This window comes from Protopterus annectens, chromosome 10.part0, assembly GCF_019279795.1.
Source record: "Protopterus annectens isolate FY-2018-M chromosome 10.part0, PAN1.0, whole genome shotgun sequence".
Taxonomy (NCBI): domain Eukaryota; kingdom Metazoa; phylum Chordata; order Ceratodontiformes; family Protopteridae; genus Protopterus; species Protopterus annectens.
Window position 1 is genome coordinate 1,703,465,448 of NC_056744.1, and position 24,105 is coordinate 1,703,489,552.

General features: G+C 40.1%; 1 protein-coding gene across 1 annotated transcript in view; it reads right to left on the bottom strand.

The window, feature by feature from the left end:
• The window catches only part of LOC122814452 (E3 ubiquitin-protein ligase TRIM39-like), a 125,903-nt gene that overhangs the window by 94,443 nt on the left and 7,355 nt on the right, over nucleotides 1–24,105 (bottom strand). The window contains exon 2 of the mRNA XM_044087031.1: nucleotides 17,535–17,630. Coding sequence (XP_043942966.1) covers nucleotides 17,535–17,630 — 96 coding nt within the window. The remainder of the gene's footprint in view (nucleotides 1–17,534; nucleotides 17,631–24,105) is intronic.

Consider the following 24,105-nt stretch of genomic DNA (forward strand, 5'->3'; position numbering starts at 1 on the left):
CCATAATGCATAGATTGTAAGAATAAATAGCCCTACCATTTGTTGTCAGACTAGACTTCCATTCACTTAGAATGGAACACCTAAAAAAATTACCAAGTTAGAGCGTCTGCAGCTCATGTGTCATTGAATGGTATGCTCAGAGTTTTACAAATGTTGTTCCTACTGATGTACTAAACACTCTCTGAAAGAAACTTGCAAAAGTGTCAACAAATTACTGAGATAAAAAAAAGACTTTTCACAAGGAGCAGTTTTGCAAGTTTCAGTTCCTGGCCAGGTTACTTCTCCCATCTCCCCTCCTTCAGTGGGCTACAGTCTCACATTTCCAGCTTGGCTAGATTAAACTATTTAGTCAGCTTTGCATGACAATAGACAAAAAAAATCACAGCCTGGTGTGCCACTAAAACTGTTCCCTTATATGTCTCTCCACTTCTGAATAGCATTTCCCAGGAATCAAAAAAAAAAAAAAGCACACACATCAGTCCAGAGTTTGGGCCAATCTACCCATTTCTTAATGCACACAGTGAAATATTCAGTTTGTAATGCATTCTGGCTGCTGACATGGTTATCTTTACATAGTTATTCTCTTATAGTATAACCTGAACTTATGGTATTTAATGCCTTTTTTTCTGTACTCATATCAGAACTTTCCTACTGTATTGTTTTAAGTATTTCTCTGTGATCTCTGAACTCTTGACTAGCACTGTGTTGTAGTAGTATTGTCTTGTGTCTTTATTATTTATTAAATATTTTTAAACCTTTCCACTGTGGCTGTTTTGTATAGAGATAATTTAAGCTTTAGAGGTCATTGCATGCTTATATTGATCCTGTGCCAAGTCACTCTAATAAGCTTTGACTGTTCAATCACACTTACCAATTGGATAATAATATTGCACAGTAATAATTGGACACCCTTTTAAGGGCCTTTGGGTAGCTGATAAATATTAGCTGGGTGGTGGCACTAATTTCTACCGTATAGTCTGGCTAAAAGGGGCACAGCTGGAGAACCTGTGCCAGCCTTTCCCAGGAGTGTCTGGGTGGTTGCATAAACTCTTATCTCAAAGTGTGTGTGTGTTAGCTACTTGGACAGGGACACGAAGCACTGGTTTGATGGAGAGGGTGCTGGAGGTTTTAGCTTGCCCTGCTAGGCTGAGATCTGGACCATATAGCTGTGCCAGTGGGGAGTCTTGTTGGGGACCTGGAGTGCAAGGGAGCAACCAGCCCCAGACTGACTGTGATCTCTGTGTGCTCTTAAGGGAAATTCCACTTTACTGTGTGTATTTGTTATCCTTTCCTCTATATGAGACACCCCTCACTGGTGTTGGTGGTGAGGATTGAGGCTCCTTGATTGCTGGGCCAGGGCATGGGCATCACATCAACTATCAATTTATATCAAATACAAATTGATAGCCAAAGAATAGAACCATCCCCAACAGTCATTAATCAAACATTAAAAAGCATTTTCTATCAATAACTCCCCAAAATAAAAAATGAAATATGCATGTAGAAAGGGTCTATATCATAATCGTTTAATAGATCGATCACTAGAGTTCAGTCTTTAGTGATTCGAACTATTAAAGTTCGAATCATTATAAAAATATTTTTAAAGCAAAAAAATAAAAACTAAAGGGTGTAAGCAGGAGGGTAAGCCCCCCTGCACCACCCACACCCCCCCACTCCTTAATTATACCAACTCTGAGATTGCGATACAGTGTAGGAAAACAGAAATCTTCCGTTTCTGCACTGTATTGCACAGAAGTGCGATCTCGGAGTTGGTATATTTAAGTAGCGGGGGTGTGGGGCACAGGCCCCCTATGTCAGGGTGCAGGGGGGCTTGCCCCCCTGTTTACACCTTTTAGTTTTTCTTTTAAAAAATATTTTTATAACAATTCAAACTTTTAATAGTTTGATCACTAGAATTCGATCTTTAGTGATCGAAACTATTAAACATTCGATTATATGATATAGATCCTAGAGAAAATATATATATATATATATATATATATATATATATATATATATATATATATATATAAATAAATGTAGCAAATGGGGTACATATATAAAGACATATCAAAACACAACTCAAACCGGTACAATACTTTAAAACACATAAAAATGCCATGAAATATTATATCCTAAGACTGTGTCCCCTTGAAATAGGTTTTAAAGGGACCTTCTCATTTAAACCGCTACCTTAGTCAGCTCTTAAACGAATAATCCACTTGAGCTCCAATGTCTCAGGAAAATTCCAAACATGCCCCTCATGAAAACTGGGTTTAACCACATCCATCACTAGAAACCTAAAAGCATGTTGTTCATCAGTATCCTTCACATGCTTCGACAAAGCATTGTTGGCTAAACTAGTACGAAAGCTATATAAATGTTCCCTAACTCTGTCCTTTAACATTCTATCAGTTTTGTCAACATAAAAAAATTTACATTGTAAACAGTAACTCAAATAAACAACGTGAGGTCAAGCAGTTGGCTTCAACCTTGAAATATAAATTTTTGTCCTGTGTTCAGATGTATAAAGAAACTACTGTTGCTATATTGACATCTCCCACAAGGTTGCGTGACATTGCCAGCCTTGCGTGTACTGCCAGAAAGAGTTTTAAGGTAACAAAGCAGTCTTTTCATACATTTTTATTCTTGTATCTAAAACAGGTGCATCTCCTACAATTCCTTTTATCGTGGGTCAGCAGTCAAGCTTCCCCAGTGTTTACTAATGACTTGTATGACAGCCATAGTATCATTTCTATAGAACATAGGGATGGAAACTGTCCTATTCAAATCTGTAACAGATCGCCTATTATAAGGAGATGTATTCTGTTCAGAAAAGTATGGCCTCGCTACATTGGTCGTCGGGGGGGGGGTCACATTTAAAACATTATCAGCCTCAATATTATTATACCCTCTCATACTCAACCTATCCCTTAAATCAGAAACTTCGGAAAGAAAACCTGGAAGCTCTAATTTCTTGTCCTTTAATTATGCAAGTTATCTTATTCTGATATTTTGTAACATCTGTCAAACCAACAAAAGCTAGTACAACAATCTGGTATACTTAATAAACCAGCTGGGTAATAAGTCTTATTTGTATTGCCTTTTTAAAATTCAAAGAAAGACATCTCGGCTTATAGTAACAGTGTTTTATCAAGTAACTTGCGTCACAATTCTATTAAATAATTCTCTCACTGACATACTGCCCCTGGCTTAGTTAAACCCTGCTGGTGGACACCGTCTCCACTAAAACTAACACCATTGATAGCTTTAGGTACCCACAATACCCATGGCTGCAGGGAGGGGCCTTAATCATCCTTACATGTGTGGGGGGCCCACAGAAGCTAGTGCTGGTTGAGGAAAATGAGGATAAAAATGTATTAATTTCCTGATGATGCACTTTAACCTGAACAGGGAGGTGATGTGACCCTGTTAGGATAAAGACACTAATGAACATGAGCAGGATAAGCACTAAGGATACTAATGAACATGAGCAAGATAAGCACTAAGGATACTAATGAACATGAGCAAGATAAGCACTAAGGATACTAATGAACATGAGCAAGGTAAGCACTAAGGATACTAATGAACATGAGCAAGATAAGCACTAAGGATACTAATGAACATGAGCAAGATAAGCACTAAGGATACTAATGAACATGAGCAGGATAAGCACTAAGGACACTAATGAACATGAGCAGGATAAGCACTAATGAACATGAGCAAGATAAGCACTAAGGATACTAATGAACATGAGCAAGATAAGCACTAAGGATACTAATGAACATGAGCAAGATAAGCACTAAGGATACTAATGAACATGAGCAAGATAAGCACTAAACAGATCAGCAGCCCACAGTGACTGATCTCCGTGCAAACCTTGGATTTTACGAAGAGCTGATACTTCGAATCTACAGGGATTGCTTTTTTTTTCAGGGAAGCAGAATGCCAGATACTATAACTCTCAACTTCAAATTCAGTGCAGTGCCAAAAATAATAGCAGAATAAAGCTCAAAATCAGGAAGACATTTTAAATATTACTCTAATTCACTTAAAGATTAATAGAATAACACCTTTTGCATCAGCATGCATTTTTTGAACAAGAAATATAAAGCTCTGATTTATTGCCTGTAATCCTGAATGATTTATCAGCAAATCATACTCTTTTGAAAGACATAGCAAAATTATAAGCAAAATCAGGGAAGGTCTGTGAAATCAGGTACAGTGACAGCTATAAATTACTCCGCAATGAGGTAAAGAAAAGTGACTTATCCCTGCTGCTGTTTGGTAGCTTCTACACAGCAGTCATTGATCTGATATGGCAATACCAGTCATGACACCCACCAGTGCCACCAATATGTGATGACCCCTCACTGGGCCACTAATGAAGAAGCCTGAATCCTCACCACTGACACTGGTGGGAGACTGTTCACTTTGAGAGAAACAGATACATATGTATTTTTAGATGCAGCTCTCTGTACCAATACAATTTCCCTTAAGAGCACAAAGAGATTGCAGTCATCCTGGGGGCTGCATTTCTCTATATCTGTCTCCCCCAAATCCCCTGTAAGACTCCCCACTACTAAAGCTGTTGGGTTAGTTCCTCAGACAGATTGTCCAAGCCAAGTCCTCCAGCACCCTCTCTGTGAACCCAGTGCTTCATGTCCCTGCTCCAAGCAGTTGACACACACACACACACACACACACACACACACACCTGGGTAAGGCTGGCACAGATTTACCTGCTGTGCCCCCTTCTGCCCAAAGTATAAGGTAGTTATCACTGCCACCAGACACTCCACAATCAGCTACTCTAAGGCCCTTAACAAAGGATGTCCAATTATGCTATGTAACATTACAGGTTCATATGTAGGTACTAGGCTATTGGCCCTAGGGCCTACATAAGTCTAGCTTAAAATGTACCTTGGCTTTCACCACCCAAAAAAATTATTTTCCCGTGCCACTGTTGAGCAGAGCCACAGAAGTGATCTCTGGGGTGAATTTCCTATTTCCCGTCCAATCATCAAGATTTTTCTTTAAGAGTGCTAATGAGGAGCTTTGTTTGATATAGATATGTAGTTTGTTCCAGAGTATGGGAAGTCTCAGGGACAGGAATCTACCCCTCCAGCATGTTCTCTTTATTGTGGGGACAAGGTTTAGGTCCCTAGAGTGTGTAGCTCGGAGGGATTGGGATTTCTTTAAGTGGAGCATGTCCATCAGCTCTGGGTTTGACATAGCTTTGTATGTTAGGCAGAGATCGCCTCTGAGTAGGCGATATGTGGCGGAGTAAAGCTGGAGGTTTTTGAGACAGTCTGCGTAGGGCATCTGTTTGAGGTCAGTAATCCTCTGTGAAGTATTTTTGCGGCCTTTCCAGTTGTTGTAGAAGTTTCGTGAGGTACATACCAAAAGGGGCATTGTACTCTATAACAGATCTAATGAGCGACGAGTAGAGGGGAACAACGACTTTTTTTCCTGGATGAGAAACCTTTTGTGATGAGGTGTGCCATGTGGCGATGCGATTATCAAAGGAGAGACTACTGTCCACTTGTGCCGCAAGGTCTCTTATCACACTTTCAGTGTTGAGTAGACTACCACCTTATGTGGTAGTTCACAGGTACAGAGTTTTTACCAAAGGGGATGACAATGCACTTTTTGGCATTGAGCTTGAGACCATGGCTTTGACACCAGCCATCTGTCTCAGTGAGGCCCTTTGGATGTCCACATTGTTAGGAGCTTTGATTATGGCTACTTTGTTAGCCAAAGACCTTCTGTGTTAGCCTATACTTCAGAGAAGTAGACACCAAACAGGAGAGGACCCAGGACTGAACCCTGTGGTACTCCACTTGTCTTGTCACGGGCCTGAAGTCGGATTTGGAGTCTGCTACTTTCACAGTGTGGGTTCTGTCAGTGAGTCAGTTGATAACCCATCTTGTGACATAGTGATTTATACCTAGTTTAGTGAGTTTAGCTACAACTCCAGAGTGGGGGATGGTGTTGAAAGCCTTGGCGAGATCTAGGTAGGCTGTGTGAACCACCTTACCCTCATCTACGGCTTTGATGACTGCTTCAAAGAAGTCTATCAGGTTTAGGAAACATGATCTGCCTTTTACAAACCCAAACTGGGTGGGGTCCAGAGTTTGGAGATTACCAATGTCTTTGTTTATAAGTTCCATGGTGATACATTCTATGGCCTTGCAGACCAGGCTCGTCAGGCTAATGGGGCGGTAGTTCCCAGGGTCTGTGGTGGCTCCCCTTTTGTAGAGTGGGATAACAGTCACTGTGCGCCATTCACTGGGCACAATGCCTGAGGTGAGGCTATGACTGAACATGGTACTTAGGTGGGGTGCCAGATCGTTCTGTAGTTCATGTAGAATGCAGCCTGGGATGTTGTCAGGTCCCATGGATGCTGCATTCTTGGTTTTGGAGAGTGTGGTTTTTAACTGTGCAGCTGTGATTATCAGTTGGTTCTGTATATTTAGTGCCATTGTGCTGTAGCTCAGAGCAGATCTGAGTGCTGCCATTAAGATTCTTGACATAGCTATAGAATGCTTTGTGGTTGTCTTTAGAATCAGTGGCGATTTTGTTTCTGTAACTAGCTTTGGAGGATTTTATAAGGGATATCAGCTTCTTACTGAAGCTGACCAGGGAGTTCCTTGAGTCATGGGATTTTACTCTTTTTTTCAACAGTTTCTTATCTTCTGGTGTAGAGTTTGTTTATGGCAGGGAACTACCAGATTGGCTTTATTTTTTTGGAGGATAGGATCTTGGTTCTGTTAGGGATAGCACAATCCATGCACTCGTGTAAGTGCTTATAAAGTGCATTTGTGTAGGATTCAGCAGTCGTACCTCTATTGTCCATCTGCATGGGTGTCGTGAAGTTTGCCACTTCAGTCTTAAGAAGCGTGAAGTTGGCTTTGGAGAAATTTTTTACAGTGGTTTCCCTAATGAGGGGTGGGGTTGGGATGTTGATGTCTAGGGTGATTTGCTTGTGGTCAGATCTGACCAAAGAGGAATTGATCTGTGGTGTGGTACACCGGTCGTCCATGTTGGTAATGACCAGGTCTAGGATATTGCTGCCCCTGGTGTGGGTATGGATAAGCTGATGCAAGCCACTGGAATTTATGAATTCCAGAAAACATTGAGCAAAAGAGTTGGTGCATGAGTAGGTTTTCCTGTTAATGGTGGGGTAGTTGAAATCGCCCATTATTAGGGTGTTGGGTTGTACCCTAATATTTTCCAGTGCATCAAGAAATGAGGAGTGGGAATCCTGGGGCATGGTTGGGGATCTGTAGCAAGCTACAATTTTGATTGCGGTCTTGTCCAGAGTTAGTTGCACTTGGATAACCTTGGATGCATTATGCTGGGCAACTAGCTTGGAGATGTGGACATCCTTAATGAATATGGACAGGCCTCCACCTTTAGTGTTTCGGTCCAGGTTAGGTGGCCAAAAGGTGTGGTATGAATTATAGCCTGGTAATGCAGGGGTGCTCTCTGGAGCCTTGAACCAGGTTTCTGTTGATGTTCTTCATTTTAAGGAGTGCCTCGAGTGAGTGCATTTTGAGGTTTAGACTTCTAGCATTGAGCAGCATTACCCTCAGATTTTGCTTGCTTGTACCTGTTATGGTGGTGAATATGTCATTTGAACCTTGCCTACAAAAAGGCACTATAGGGGAGGCAAGAGCCTTAGCCAGTATCCGGAATCCCAAGGGCAAGAGGTACAGGCCATCTCTGGCAAAGCATCGTGGTCTGTCGATCATATCATCCCAGACAGATAGATACTGCATCCCCGTAGAATGATACCAGAAGCTTAGCCAATTGTCGAAGTCAATCATTTTGTCCTTGTACTGTGGTATCATTCTGGGTGATGGCAGGATGCCACTCAGGGCTAGGGTCATACCTGCCTGGGCGAAACAATCAGAGAGCTCCTCCATGACTCTTTTCATGTAGTCCAGGGAGGTACATCTCAGATCATTCACACCAACGTGAACAATGACAGAGTCATATTTGTACTTGTTGTGGAGTGACCTGAGTACGCGCGTTATGTGGTGGATCCTGACACTAACTTTCAAATTGTTTAGCCTGGTGAGTGGAACATCAATGTGCCTGACTATAGAGTCACCTATGACTAGAGTGTTGGGTATGTTGTTATGCCTTATGGGCTGTGGTTGAGTGGCAGACTGAGTTTGTGGGCTATGTGTCATTTAGGTTGTGTTGGGGGTGGAGGTTGCTTGCGTTTCTGCTTTGGAGGACTCTGTTGCTTTGGCAGATTTTTATTGAGAGCCTCCGCGAATGTAGGTGTGTGCTTTGTGTTTCTATGTGTGTGTTTTGGTGGTGTAGGTTTTGAGGGACTATGTGATGAGTGTGGTGTGGTGCAAGTGATTACCTTCTCTTGACTGTCTAGTCCAGTCTTGGGTGAATAGAGCTTTGCTTCCAGTTTGGTTATGTAAGTGCATCTCTCATAGGTTGTAGTGTTGGGTGGTAGGAGGAGAGGGTTGTCTGTGTACATGAGACAACTGCTGCATTGCCCCAAGATGCCCAGATTCATCAGGTAGACAAGAGAAAACACCGGGAGCTGACCCTTAGACATGCCTGGATAGGTGCTTACTTATTAAGTACTAAAAACTGTTTTCCTCTAGACAAGTGAGGAAAGTTGAGTGCTGTAGTAATTTGTAGCTTATTTAGTGCTTACGAATTCTGAACAAGTCCTGAGCTCAAAGAAACAGAACTAAAAAACTGGACTAGTTCTAGTTTTTAGGGTTTTTTAATATAACAGTAGCGAATGAGCAAACTGATTTAAACAAATTAATCAATTAACCAACAGAAGCTAAAAACTGAGCCCCGTTCCAGCAGTCTTTGATCAGACAAGTTCCAACTGCACACTACTGCCAGTAGGGTGCAAGGGAACCTTCTCCAAAAAGATGGCCTGGATTAGTGCTCAAGTTATACAAACAAAGTTAGATTCATCAGGTCTGAATCTAGTCTATGCTACAGCAAACAAGGTGTACCAATTTCAGAAAGAAAAACAGTTCAAATAAGCAGTCGCAATAAGCCTTTCACCAGCATCTCCCAGCTCAGAAGGGCAGAATCTACCCTCTCCTCCCACAAGAGTGCAGGCCACACCTTCTTAATGTAAGATAACTGGCCCAAAGTCCAAGTGCTTAAACCAGAACTAATATACTTTTAGAACAGGCACTAAACCTTCAATCAGCAACTCCCAACTTAGAAGGGTGTAAGCCTACCTGTCCTGCCACAACAGTGCAGACCACAAACATTTTTAATGTAAAACAACTAGTCTGAAGCCCCCAAGTGCTTAAACCAAAGGCTTAGAATAACAGTTACAATTTAATCAGGCTACTAACAAGCAGTAGTAAATGTTGCAGAATAAATGCAATTAAGTACTTTTAAGAACAGGCAGCAAAAGCAAAATAAAGTAATAAAGTAGGAAGAAACACAATTACAGTAAAAGCAGATGAATAAAGTGCAAATTTTTTACATAACAATAGAAAACAAGCAGACTGATTTAAACAAATTACCCAAATGACCAGTAAAAAGCTCAAAACTGAGCTATGTTCCAGCAGTCAGATGTTCTAACTGCATACTCTTTTAATACTAATACAAATGGTAGCAGTTGACCAAGACATCTAGGCCTTCTGGAGTATCCCACACAGTGTCACCAAATAAATACAAGCACTCTCGAAAGGTCAGATACTTTCTAAAAGGACCAGCCACAATAAAGCTTTTACATATATTTAATAATAAAAAAACATGAAAATACTAAATATATTTTTATAGTAAATGACAGTATTCAAATCACAAGAAATATTAAAAATAACATTGATGGACAGACTCAGACAAAGAAACAATATTGAAACTAAGCTTCACTCTATTTTTCTGACTGAATCTAGAAGAACTGTTATTACCTACTTACTTAATACAGCAAGGCAGATGATGTGGTGAATGGTCCTTGTTGTCAGGCCCAAAACAAAATACTCAGTTCTCACAGACTTCCAACTATAATATCTAAAACATAACTTCCAAGATGGCTGGTGGAATGACTGCAACTAATCACCTAAATCTAGGTTCCCACAGTATCTCCCTTTAAAGCCAGGACAGGAATTTAACATAGACAGCTATAATACACATCTGAATGTTTACAATAGTGCTCTGGATCCATGAAACAATTACAGTACTTCTCCATCTTCCTTACAGTGGGTATTAAACAATGGCCTCTCCCAGAACTACCATGTCCAGTCCTAGTCATCACTGTGGGATGTCATTTTAATGGTTTAACAGTTCATTTACATTTCCCTTATTTTTTTTAAATAAGCTAGCTATTTAACCTCTGCTCTTCCAAGGTCCTTTGCTAACATGTATACATACAGTCTCACATGCATTTTCCTTCTCTGCCCAGCAGGACCAGTATTAAGACATTTTGCAACACTAGCAGCTTTACAAGTTAGTTTGATATTCAAATGCCATACAGTTCCAATGCACTTGTAACACAAGCATTTTTTATACTTCAGTTTGACATTCAAATGCTATCATTCTTTACAAAATTCCATCAAGCTATGTTGGCACTATTCCATATCATCAGACCAGCATTGCACAATGTATTGCTATTTGCTAAAATAAGTATAAAACTAGTACTACTATGGCTAGTGTGTGTGTGTGTGTGTGTGTGTGTGTGTGTGTGTGTGTGTGTGTACTCACACATCAGTGAGTGCTTGTATATAAAATATCGAGGATTTTTATCTGTGCACATACCCAATAATGCCAGGGCACATACATAATTCTTCTGAGTATCAGTAAACTTGCAGGTAAAGAGTAATTGTATTTCAAAGTTTAGGCATAAAGTATATCACACAACATTCAGACTCTGATCTTTTAGGATTCTCCCCAGAGTATATATATGGATACAGGATCATCCTTGATGCTTGCTGACTAGGGACAAATAAGGAGAAAAATATTAATTTTCTGATTATGCTGTTTAATCTGAACAGGGCTGTGATATGACACTGTTAGGATAAAGCTGATGATGGCCTCTGCTCTCACAGGGCTGTGATATGACACTGTTAGGATAAAGCTGATGATGGCCTCTGCTCTCACAGGGCTGTGATACGACACTGTTAGGATAAAGCTGATGATGGCCTCTGCTCTCACAGGGCTGTGATATGACACTGCTAGGATAAAGCTGATGATGGCCTCTGTTCTCAACTTTATCCAATCTAAAACCAGCCTTACTCAGATGTGCGTGTACAGAAAGCAGCTGTAGTTCGTGTATGTGGGGGGTGGGGGTGGGGATTGTATAGTTATTACTTCAATTTTCATCACTGTTGCAGTTTGGTCTGAGGACAGCGTGGTCATTGTTCCTTTTACTTTTCTTACAAACCTCAGAATTGTACAAAAATGGTTGCTATAGCTTGTGTAGGGGCAGTGTACTGTACAAGCAGCAAAGTAGAATACATTCCTGGAATCATTAGTTTTTTTTCACTTTTCACACAATCACACATCAGGCACATATACAGGTGAATTTCATTGGGGGTTAGGAGTGAGGAGACATTCTAGGTTTATGTATGTCAGTAGTCACATAAAACACATGACCACGTAAAATACATGACTGTGGCAGTATGATGCTCTGCTTTTATCCCAATCTAACACCAGAGGAATGCATAAGCAGGGATTGTCTTTTTGTGAGGGTTAGGGAGGCAGGCAGTATTCCCATAGAAGACCTGTGTATTCTCACAACAAATGGTTTATTAGTTTACTGTTAGACACTATTTTGTCAACCTTGAACATTAAGCCTTGAGCACAACTTATATCTTCCTTGAAAGAATAAAAAAAAGAGAAGACTAACATTTTTTTCTTACTCACCCTTTTTTGCTTAGGCCACCATTGGATTAAAAGATTAAAAGTTTGTGAAAATGCTCTAAAATGCATCCCAGAGCATCTATAACCTTATGGCTTCTTGGGTTCTGGCTTATTGGAGTTATTTCCTAAATGGTTATTACGGTACTGGCTTGGACAGGAAATGTTATGTTGAAAGGATGCAAGAAAAACTAAAAAAACTGTTAAATGCACTCCAGAGCAGATAGAAAGTTACAGCTGTTTGAAAAAGCTGAAGAGTAAGGCAAAATGTGTGAATAGGAAGACAAAAAGTAACGCACATGGTATCAGGAGCCAAAGATGGGAGGAAACAGGAGGAAGGACTGGAGTGTGCATGTGGGGGGGGGGGGCTGAAAAATGGACCTAGGTCACCATTTCACCCAAGTCCAGACCTGTATATAGAGTTGTTGTGATGAATCATTTCTGCAACTAAATGCCAGTAACTGCAAATGTCCCTCTGTGAGATGGACGAACATAGCTTTGTACATAATATAAGAGCACTGTAGCTCCAGGTGAGAGTCTGTGTGCACTACTCCTAAAGGTTCGCAGTGTGAGCTAAAAGGTTGCTTAGGTAAGAGGGCAGTAACACAGTAATACTTAGACATAGAAGTGCTTAGGGAGGCCCCCAAAATGCTAACACCAGCCCTGTAGGGGACTACCGAACATGGCAAGGTTGGAAATAGGCTTACAACCCTGCAAAAATAAAGTGTTGACTGAAAGTGGTTTTTGGCTTTTTTTTCCCTTTTCAACCAAGGATATTTGGATGAAAGATATTCAGTCAGTCAACATGATTCCATAAACATTATAACCTCATGACACATTAGGCATTCAAAATGACTCATTTCTTCATCACTGCCCCAAATCATAAAAATATGCTACAGTAAAACCAAAGAAAAAAAAATAGTTTCAACCCTAAAAATTTTTAATTAAAAATAATTTTTGTTTATAAATTTTTGCCCATAAAAAAAGCCCCTGAAATTCATTCTGTTGCTTTGGCAGATTTTTATTGAGAGCCTCCGCAAATGTAGGTGTGTGCTTTGTGTTTCTATGTTGTAGGTTTTGAGGGACTATGTGATGAGTGTGGTGTGGTGCAAGTGATTACCTTCTCTTGACTGTCTAGTCCAGTCTTGGGTGAATAGAGCTTTGCTTCCAGTTTGGTTATGTAAGTGCATCTCTCATAGGTTGTAGTGTTGGGTGGTAGGAGGAGAGGGTTGTCTGTGTACATGAGACAACTGCTGCATTGCCCCAAGATGCCCAGATTCATCAGGTAGACAAGAGAAAACACCGGGAGCTGACCCTTGGACATGCCTGGATAGGTGCTTATTTATTAAGTACTAAAAACTGCTTTCCTCTAGACAAGTGAGGAAAGTTGAGTGTTGTAGTAATTTGTAGCTTATTTAGTGCTTACAAATTCTGAACAAGTGCTGAGCTCAAAGAAACAGAACTAAACTACTGCACTAGTTCTAGTTTTTAGGTTTTTTTTTTAATACAACAGTAGCGAATGAGCAAACTGATTTAAACAAATTAATCAATTAACCAACAGAAGCTAAAAACTGAGCCCCGTTCCAGCAGTCTTTGATCAGACAAGTTCCAACTGCACACTACTGCCAGTAGGGTGCAGGAGAACCTTCTCCAAAAGGATGGCCCAGATTAGTGCTCAAGTTATACAAACAAAGTTAGATTCATCAGGTCTGAATCTAGTCTATGCTACAGCAAACAAGGTGTACCAATTTCAGAAAGAAACAGTTCAAATAAGCAGTCACAATAAGCCTTTAACCAGCATCTCCCAGCTCAGAAGAGCAGAATCTACCCTCTCCTCCCACAAGAGTGCAGACCACACCTTCTTAATGTAAAATAACTGGCCCAAAGTCCAAGTGCTTAAACCAGAACTAATATACTTTTAGAACAGGCACTAAACCTTCAATCAGCAACTCCCAACTTAGAAGGGTGTAAGCCTACCTGTCCTGCCACAACAGTGCAGACCACAAACGTTTTTAATGTAAAACAACTAGTCTGAAGCCCCCAAGTGCTTAAACCAAAGGCTTAGAATAACAGTTACAATTTAATCAGGCTACTAACAAGCAGTAATAAATGTTGCAGAATAAATGCAATTAAGTACTTTTAAGAAGAGGCAGCAAAAGCAAAATAAAGTAATAAAGTAGGATGAAACACAATTACAGTAAAAGCAAATGAATAAAGTGCAATTTTTTTACATAACAATAGAAAACAAGCAGACTGATTTAAACAAATTACCCAAATGACCAGTAAAAAGCTCAAAACTGAGCTATGTTCCAGCAGTCAGAAGTTCTAACTGCATACTCCTTTAATACTAATACAAATGGTAGCAGTTGACCAAGACATCTAGGCCTTCTGGAGTAACCCACACAGTGTCACCAAATAAATACAAGAACCCCCAAAAAAGGTCAGATACTTTCTAAAAGGACCAGCCACAATAAAGGTTTTAAATACATTTAATAAATATAAGAAGATGAAAATACTGAATGTATTTTTTTACAGTAAATGACAGAGTTAAAATCACAAGAAATATTAAAAATAACACTGATGGACAGACTCAGACAAAGAAACAATATTGAAACTAAGCTTCACTCTATTTTTCTGACTGAATCTAGAAGAACTGTTGTTACCTACTTACTTAACAGAGCAAGGCAGATGATGCGGTGAATGGTCCTTGTTGTCAGGCCCAAAACAAAATACTCAATTCTCAGATTTCTCACTATAATATCTAAAACATTACTTCCAAGATGGCTGGTGGAATGACCTCATCTGGTCACCTGAATCTAGGTTCCTACAGTATCTCCCTTTGAAGCAGAGACAGGAATTTAGCATAGACAGCTACAATACACATCTGAATGTTTACGACAATGCCCTGGAGCCATGACACAATTACAGTATTTCCCCTTTTCTTTTACAGAGGCCATTAAACAATGGCCTCTCCCAGAATTAGTGTCCAGTCCTACTCATCATTGTGGGATGCCATTTTAATGGTTTAACAGTTCATTTACATTTCCCTTATTTTTTTTTAAATAAGCTAGTTGGTTAACCTCTGCTCTTCCAAGGTCCTTTGCTAACATGTATACATACAGTCTCACATGCATTTTCCTTCTCTGCCCAGCTGGACCAGTATTAAGACATTTTGCAACACTAGCAGCTTTACAAATCAGTTTGATATTCAAATGCCATACAGTTCCAATACACTTGTAACACAAGCATATTTTATACTTCAGTCTGATATTCAAAGGATATCATTCTTTACAAAATTCCAGCTAGCTATGCTGGCACTATTCCATATAATCAGACCAGTATTGCACAATGTATTGCTATTTGCTAAAATAAGTATAAAACTAGTATTGCCATGGCTAATGTGTGTGTGTGTGTGTGTGTGTGTGTGTGTGTGTGTGTGTGTGTGTGTGTGTGTGTGTGTGTGTGTGTGTGCGCGCACATGAGGGAGTGCTTATATATAAAATATCACAAATTTTTATCTGTGCACACACCCAGTAATGCCAGGGCACATACATAATTCTTCTGGGTATCAGTAAACTTGCAGCTAATGAGTAATTGTATTTCAAAAGTTAGGCATAAATTATATCACACAACATTCAGACTCTTATATCTTTTAGGAGTCTCCCCAGAGTATATATATGTGGTTACAGGGGCATCCCTTAATCATCCTCGACTGTTGCTGATTGGGGAAAAATGAGGAGAAAAATATTAATTTTCTGATTATGCTCTAATCTGAACAGGGCTGTGATATGACACTGTTAGGATAAAGCTGATGATGGCCTCTGCTCTCACAGGGCTGTGATACGATGCTGTTAGGATAAAGCTGATGATGGCCTCTGCTCTCACAGAGCTGTGATACGACACTGTTGGGATAAAGCTGATGATGGCCTCTGCTCTCACAGGGCTGTGATATGACACAGTTATGATAAAGCTGATGATGGCCTCTGCTCTCAACTTTATCCATTCTAAAACCAGCCTTACTCAGATGTGTGCGTACAGAAAGCAGCTGTAGTTCGTGTATGGGGGGGGGGGGGTTGCAGTTTGGTCTGAGGACAGTGTGGTCATTGTTCATTTTACTTTTTTTTCTCAAAATCCTCAGGATTGTACAAAAAGGGTTACTATAGCTTGTGTAAGGGCAGTGTACTGTCTAGAAGCAGCAAAGTAGAATACATTACTGGAATCATTAGTTTTTTTCACTTTTCTCACAATCACACATCAGGCACATATACAGGTGGCTGCCATTGGGGGTTAGGAGTGAGGAGGCATTCTAGGTTTATGTATGTCAGTAGTCACATAAAACACATGACCACGTAAAATACATGACTGTGGCAGTATGATGCTCTGCTTTTATCCCAATCTAACACCAGAGGAATGCATAAGCAGTGACTGTCGTTTTGTGAGGGTTAGGGAGCATTCCCGTATAAGACCTGTGTTATCCTCATAACAAATGGTTTGTTAGTTTATTGTTAGCTACTATTTTGTCAGCCTTGAACATTAAGCCTTGGGCACAACTTGTATCTTCCTTGAAATAATAAAAAAGAGAAGACAAAAATGTTTTCTTGCTCACCCTTTTTTGCTTAGGCCACCATTGGATTAAAAGATTAAAAGTTTGCGAAAATGCTCTAAAATGCATCCCAGAGCATCTATGACCTTATGACTTCTTGGGCTCTGGCTTATTTAAGTTACTTCCTAAATGGTCATTACTGTACTGGCTTAGTCAGGAAAGGTTATGTTGAAAGGATGCAAGGAAAACTAAAAAAACTTTAAATGCACTTCAGAGCAGATAGAAAGTTACAGCTGTTTGAAAAAGCTGAAGAGGTAAGGCAAAATGTGTGAAAAGGGAGACAAAAAGTAACGCACATGGTATCAGGAGCCAAAGATGGGAGGAAACAGGGGGAAGGACTGGAGTGTGCATGTGTGGGGGGTAGTGGCTGAAAAACTGATCTAGGTTACCCTTTCTCCTAAGTCCAGACCTGTACATAGAGTTATTGTGATGCATCATTGCTGCAACTAAATGCCAGTAACTGTAAATGTCCCTCTGTGAGATGGGCGAACTTAGCTTTGTACATAATGTAAGAGCATTGTAGCTACAGGTGAGAGTCTGTGTGTACTATTCCTAAAAGTTTGCAGTGTGAACTAAAAGCTTGCTTAGGTAAGAGGGCAGTAACACAGTAATACTTAGACATAGAAGTGCTTAGGGAGGCCCCCAAAATGCTAACACCGGCCCTGTAGGGGACTACCGAACATGGCAATGTTGGAAATAGGCTTACACCCCTGCAAAAATAAAGTGTTGACTGAAAGTGGTTTTTGGCTTTTTTTTTTCCCTTTTCAACCAAAGATATTTGGATGAAAGATATTCAGTCAGTCAACATGATTCCATAAACATTATAAGCTCATGACACATTAGGCATTCAAAATTACTCATTTCTTCATCACTGCCCCAAATAATAAAAAGTAAAACCAAGAGATAGTTCACATACTCTAATTACATACAGTTAATAGCATATGCCATGAAATCATTTTTAAAGTAATGCAATGCAGACCTGCAAAGCATAATGCCTTTCCTGCAGTTTTGTTGCAGACCACTTGTACTGAACACATTCAGAACAAACCATAGTCAATTTACTTACTTGTATCTCCAGGAATTCAGTCTCATTCTTGGTTTGTAAATCTTTAAGATCTCTGACTTTTAGTTCCAGGGATGATAACGATGTTTTTAGCTTGTCCTGCAGATTTTAACAAATTAAAATAAATAACTAAACAAACAAGAGCAGCAAAATATATCAATCACTTTACATATGGGGGTGGGGGGGCACAAAATACAGAGTTATCTATTAAATCCTGAAAACCAGCGCACTGTGGCAGGGACACCAAAATATAACAATCACTTTACATGTGGGGATGGAGGCACAAAATACAGAGTTATCTACTAAATCCTGAAAACCAGCACACTGTGGCAGGGACACCAAAATATACCAATCACTTTACATGTGGGGAAGGAGGCACAAAATACAGAGTTATATACTAAATCCTGAAAACCAGCGCACTGTGGCAGGGCCACAATACAAAAAGTTTCAGGATAACTAGTTTTTTCTGTGCACTTAAAAGCAAAAGAAACAGCACAAGTGCACAGAAAAAAACTAGTAATCCTTTCTTTTGCTTTTGTAGTTGTCTATTAAAAACTTTATGTGAAAAGAGGAGTGTAATGGACAGACATAAGGACAGTGGTGTGTATGCCAAGAACCACAAGTTATGGTCAAGAGCAACTGGTATTTATTTTTTGGCTCTACTCTTACTTGAAGAGCAAAAAAAAAAAAAAAAAAAAAAAGGTCCATGATGATTGGGCCACACACAGAACATTGAACAGAGCTCCGTTTTTGATTGGCTCGTATACCAGTATCTGAGCCAATCAAAAAAATAACAATGCAGAGGAAAAAACTCCAAAATAGGGATGTCTGCTTTTGAAAATACTGCAATTTGTAAAACCCGGACAAATCGCAGAATTTTCGAAGACAGCCCGGACAGGAGTCCAAAAAAGAGAACGTGTCCGGGGAAACCCGGGCGTATGGTAACCTTACACAACACATAATGAATGCATCCTATAATCTAAAGTTCAAAGCTCTGAAGAGGGATAAACCCTGAAATTGGAAGTGAGTAAAACAATCTCCTGTGTCATCTAGCCACAACCAGAATCAGGTAACGGATGAGGGGTCATGACCTCTGGCTTGTTCATTTCCTTAACAGGATAAGTTTCATATTTTAACACTGAGGCATCCTAAATCATCCAGATAATAACTAGTATTACATTTATGACTGACCTGGGGATTCTAAACTCCACTATTTTTATGTTTTTACTCTACAGCGACCTCAGTGGAGCTGCTCAGGCATCCACACTTGCTTGTGTAAAAAAATAATTTCCTTTTCTTAAAATTGAGCTGCCATTGCACCAAGCTCAAATGATAAAAGAATGCTCACATACACACACATTTTATATATATATATATATATATATATATATATATATATATATATATGGGTTCCTATCACATGGACGAAAATTAATTTGACCAAAACTCATTTGACTGAAAATAGTACAGGTAGTGTATTTTCCCTTTTCCCCACTGTAGTGCAACCCTAGATTTAGTATATACAGTTAGGGGAGTGTGGGGGGTGCAGCCCCCCCAAACTGGGAGGTGTTGGGAGCGTAGCCTCCTACATAACTTGATTTTATACTGTCAAGTTTCTGTTAAGAGGGTAAGTTAGTAGTTTTGAACCTCATTAGGTGGGGGGTATGCCCCCCACATCCCCCAATGTGGGGGGCCGGGTCCCCCACCCCCTAACTATATATACTAACTCCAGGGTCGCGCTACAGTGGGGAAAAGGGAAAATACACTGCCTGTGCTATTTTCAGTCAAATGAGTTTCGATCAAATGAGTTTTTGGCCATTTGGGCTCAGTCAAATGATTTTCGGTCAATGGCTATGTGATAGGAATCCACAAATATATATATATATATATATATATATATATATATATATATATATATGTAGGGGGAAGGAGAGATGTATAAACGTGTGTGTGTGTATATATATATATATATATATATATATATATATATATATATATATATATATATATATACACACACACACACACACACACACACACACACACACACACACACACACACACACACACACACACACTCTTCCTGGTGAAGGGAACAGAGGGGATGAGGAGGTGACTGGTAGGTATGGTGTTAAGGAGGGGATTGCAGAAGGTCAGACTGTAGTGGATTTTGCTGTTGTACGTCACCCTATGCACCTCCCTCTTCTTAAAATATGTGTTCACCACAGCCATGTCCATGTTTTTCGCAAATCCATTACAATCTGACCTTCTGCATTCCTCTCCTTAACACCATACCTACCACTCACCTCCTCATCCTCTCTGTTCCCATCGCCAACATGCCCATTGAAATCCATTCCAATCACTACTCTCTCACTCTTGGGTACACTCACCACCACTTCATCCAACTCGCTCCAAAATTTTTCTTTCTCATCCAACGCACACCCAATTTGCAGAGCACATACACTAACAACATTGATCATCTCACCATCAATTTCCAGCTTCATAAACATCACTCTGTCTGATGCTCTTTTCACCTCCAAAACACTCTTTTGACATACTGTTCATTCAGGATAATCCCTAGCCCATTTCTCCCCATCCACACTATGGTAGAAGAATTTGAGCACCCCTCCATTACACTTGACCTTACTCCCCTCCCATCTGCTCTCTTGCATGCATAATATAGCCATCTTCCTTTCTCCATATTAGCTAGCTTTCTCCCTATACCAGTCATACTGCCAACATTCAAAGTTTCTACTCTCACTACCACACTCCTAACTTTCCTCCTCTCTTCCTGCCTCTGGGCATGCCTTCCTCCTCTTCTTCTCTTTCAGCCAACAGTAGCCCGATTTCCATTTATCTGGGCTTGTGACTGGCAAGAAATAATACACTGGCTTGTACATCCCCAGTGGCTGGTTTCATATACACATATATGTATATATGTGTGCATGTGCATACACACACAAATATATACATATATGTATTTACGCACACATTTTTTACAAAACACACACACACATTATATACATGAATATAAGTGGAGTCGTCACTGATGATCTGGCTGAGACTGATGAATTGTCCCTTCATAACGTTCCTTTTCAAGAAGGAAGACGCTGACTGTGGAAGTCAAGGTAATAGTTTCTGAAGGTGGCTTTCCTGTCAGCCGGATCATCAGTGACAACTGCACTTTTGACAAGGAATGCATATACCTTACTGACCTATTCCTGGAGAGATACTACCCCCAGACACCAGATTGAGATCCTATCCTATCTCCCTTGACACCCACAGCATAACGGAGGTAATACTTAAAAACTAGTGCATCCTACAAACTAGCCAGGACATTAGCAATGAATTAGGCACAACCCACGTTCAACTACAAGAAATCAATATCCTTGAAAATCCTTTTTGAGTCAGACCACAGATTCAGGAACCGCCCCCCAGCATCAGCACAGCCAGGCAGCAGTGTAGACAATGCAATTAGTTGAGATTCATCCTAGTGTGGAAAAATATCACCCTCAGTTCACCTAGCAACATGATTCACTTAAATCAATCCTTCAACTGTAACTCCAGCAACATGGTTTATATAGGACTATGCACCTGTTGCAGCACATTTTACATAGGGAAACCCACATGGAGACTTTAGGACAGGATCAGGAAGCACCAACTAGCAATCAGCAACTTAGAAGATTGTGCTAATGCCTTAGGCAAGCACAGCACCACCTGCCCCACTTCATTAGGGTTCTACTTCTTAGCACTAGAAGCAGTCCCCAGGTTTATCAGTAAAGTTTGTTCCCTCTTGGATCACAGAGAGCTAAAATGGCAAATTTTTCTAAAGGGTGTCGTGCTTCCTGATCTGATTGGTAGCCTCAGCATAAGGTGCACAATGAAATGGATCAGATAGGAATTGACGTCACCCCACCCCAACCAAGTAGCCGAGCACCACTTTTATTACTACACTTTCCACTTTTAATCAAATTCTGAAGAAGCAAAACCTTTGTAATGAATGAAAGTGCTCAAAATCTAAATAATGGAACTGAACCGCTTGGTTTTGCGTACAATAAAATCGTTGTAATCAAGATGAAGAATGTATGTGCCTATATATATATATATATATATATATATATATATATATATATATATACACACACACACACACACACACACACACACACACACACACACACACACACACACACACACCTAGAATGTCAAGGTTTTTGTGAAGACTGGTAAAAGATGTATTGGCAGTAAAAGGAAATAGGTCATATAAAAAAGTGAATATGTTTATACTGTCAAGAAGAAGAAATGAAGGAAAATGCATTTTTGAAATGTAAAAGATGTAAACAAAATATTTTTTAAAGATATAAAAAAGTAAATAAAATAAACATGGATATGATTAAACATGGACATTATTTGAACAGAAGAAAAGAACAGATAAAAAGTTACTTGATGTCATATGTGTTATACAGAGCATGAAAGGATTAATGAAATTATGTTTAACGGTAAATGAATTTTAGCAGCAATATTAACACAAGATGGTGGTTATGGAATAATGAGTGGGGTCTAATAGGCATGAAAATTTAGTATGGGTGTAAAGTAAGTTATGAATATGTGTAAATATGTTGTATGTCTATATAGTTGTAAATATGTTGCACATATTTTTTTGTATATAAATAACAGGAGCACTGCTCTTTTTAATAGGTGCCATGAGTTCTTTTACATCCACCTGATCTACCACCAGTTCAACCAATAGGGACCTCTTTTTAACATCTCATCCAAAAGATTACATCAGTACTAAATCCACCTAGTATGGAAATAGAACCCACAGCCTTCTGCACCTGAGGAGTGTGTGATAACTGTTGCACCACTGATTAGAGAACTCTTAGTCAAACAGCTCACCGTCTAAGTATCACTATGGAATTTAAAAATTTTTCAGTCCTTTTGGAACTCTAATTCAACACATCTCTCAAGATGCATATTGTGGCACAACAAACTGTCTTACATAAACAATTTTATTCTTGGAGTCTTTCAATTATGCATTATTATCAACTGGTGGTTCTACGGCAAAAATGGATAAAGGATCAGTAACTTTTGCAAAAAAAGTCTATATCAAATCAACTGCCCTGAGAACACTGTTCATACGGTACCTTGTCACTGCTTCCATCCACTGCAGAATGGCAGCTGCATGCCCAAGATATGCCAGGTGTACCTGATAAGGTCATGTAGTCTAAGCATACATCATGTTGGGCTGCCAACAGCAGTAGGCATTAAGCCATGGTGGACGGATAGGAATGTGGTGCTGAAAATGGCCAGCCATAAACATCCAAAGCAGATAATGCCACCTGTGACAGTCGTAGAACATCCACTGTCAACTCTGTCTGCAACACTGACACTGTTAGGTTCATAGGTAGGTACTAGGCTATCGGCTCTGGGGCCTATACAAGCCCAGCCAAGAAGGTACCCTAGCTTTTGCCACCCAAGAAAATTATTTTCCTGTGCCACTGTCGAGCAGAGCCACAGAGGTGATCCCAGGGTGAATTTCCTATTTTCCATCCAATCATCAAGATTTTTCTTGAAGAGTACTAATGAGGAGCTTTGTTTGATATAGATAGGTAGTTTATTCCAGAGTATGGGAAGACTCTGGGACAGGACTCTATCCCACCGGCATGTTCTGTTTATTGTGGTGGCAAGGTTTAGATCCTTAGAGCATATAGCTCAGAGGGATTGGGTCTTCTTTAAGTGGAGCATGCCTAGCAGCTCTGGGTTTGACATAACTTAGAATGTTAGGCAGAGATCACCTCTGAGTAGGCGATATGCGATGAAGTTAAACTGAAGTTTTTTGAGACGGTCTGCATAGGGCATCTGTCCGAGGCCAGTAATCCTCTTTGTGAGGTATTTCTGTGGTCTTTCCAGTTGTTGTAGAGGTCTTGTGAGGTACATACCAAAAGGGGCATTGTACTTTATAATGGGTCTAATGAGTGATGAGTAGAGAGGAACAATGACCTCTTTTTTTCTGGATGAGAAACCTTTTGTGATGAGGTGTGCCACGTAGAAGGATTTCCTGACTACTGTGGCGATGTGATTATCAAAGAAGAGACTACTGACCACCTGTGTCCCAAGGTCTCTTATCACACTTTCGGTGTTACGTATACTACCGCCTATGTTGTAGTTCATGGGTACAGGGTTTTTGCCAAAGGGGATGACAATGCACTTTTTGGCATTGAGCTTGAGGCCATGGCTACGACAGCACGCATCTGTCACTGTGAGGCCCTTTTGTAGGATGTCCACATCGTTAGGAGTTTCGATTATGGCTCCTAGTTTGCAGTCATCTGTGAACTTCATTAGCCAAAGACCTTCTGTGTTAGCCTGTACTTCAGAGAAGTAGATACCAAATAGGAGAGGACCCAGGACTGAACCCTGTGGTACTCCACTTGTCACTGGTCTGAAGTCGGATTTGGAGTCTGCTACTTTCACAGTGTGGGTTCTGACAGTGAGCCAGTTGGCAACCCATCTTGTGACACAGGGATTTATACCTAGTTTAGTGAGTTTATCTACAATTCCAGAGTGGGGGATGGTG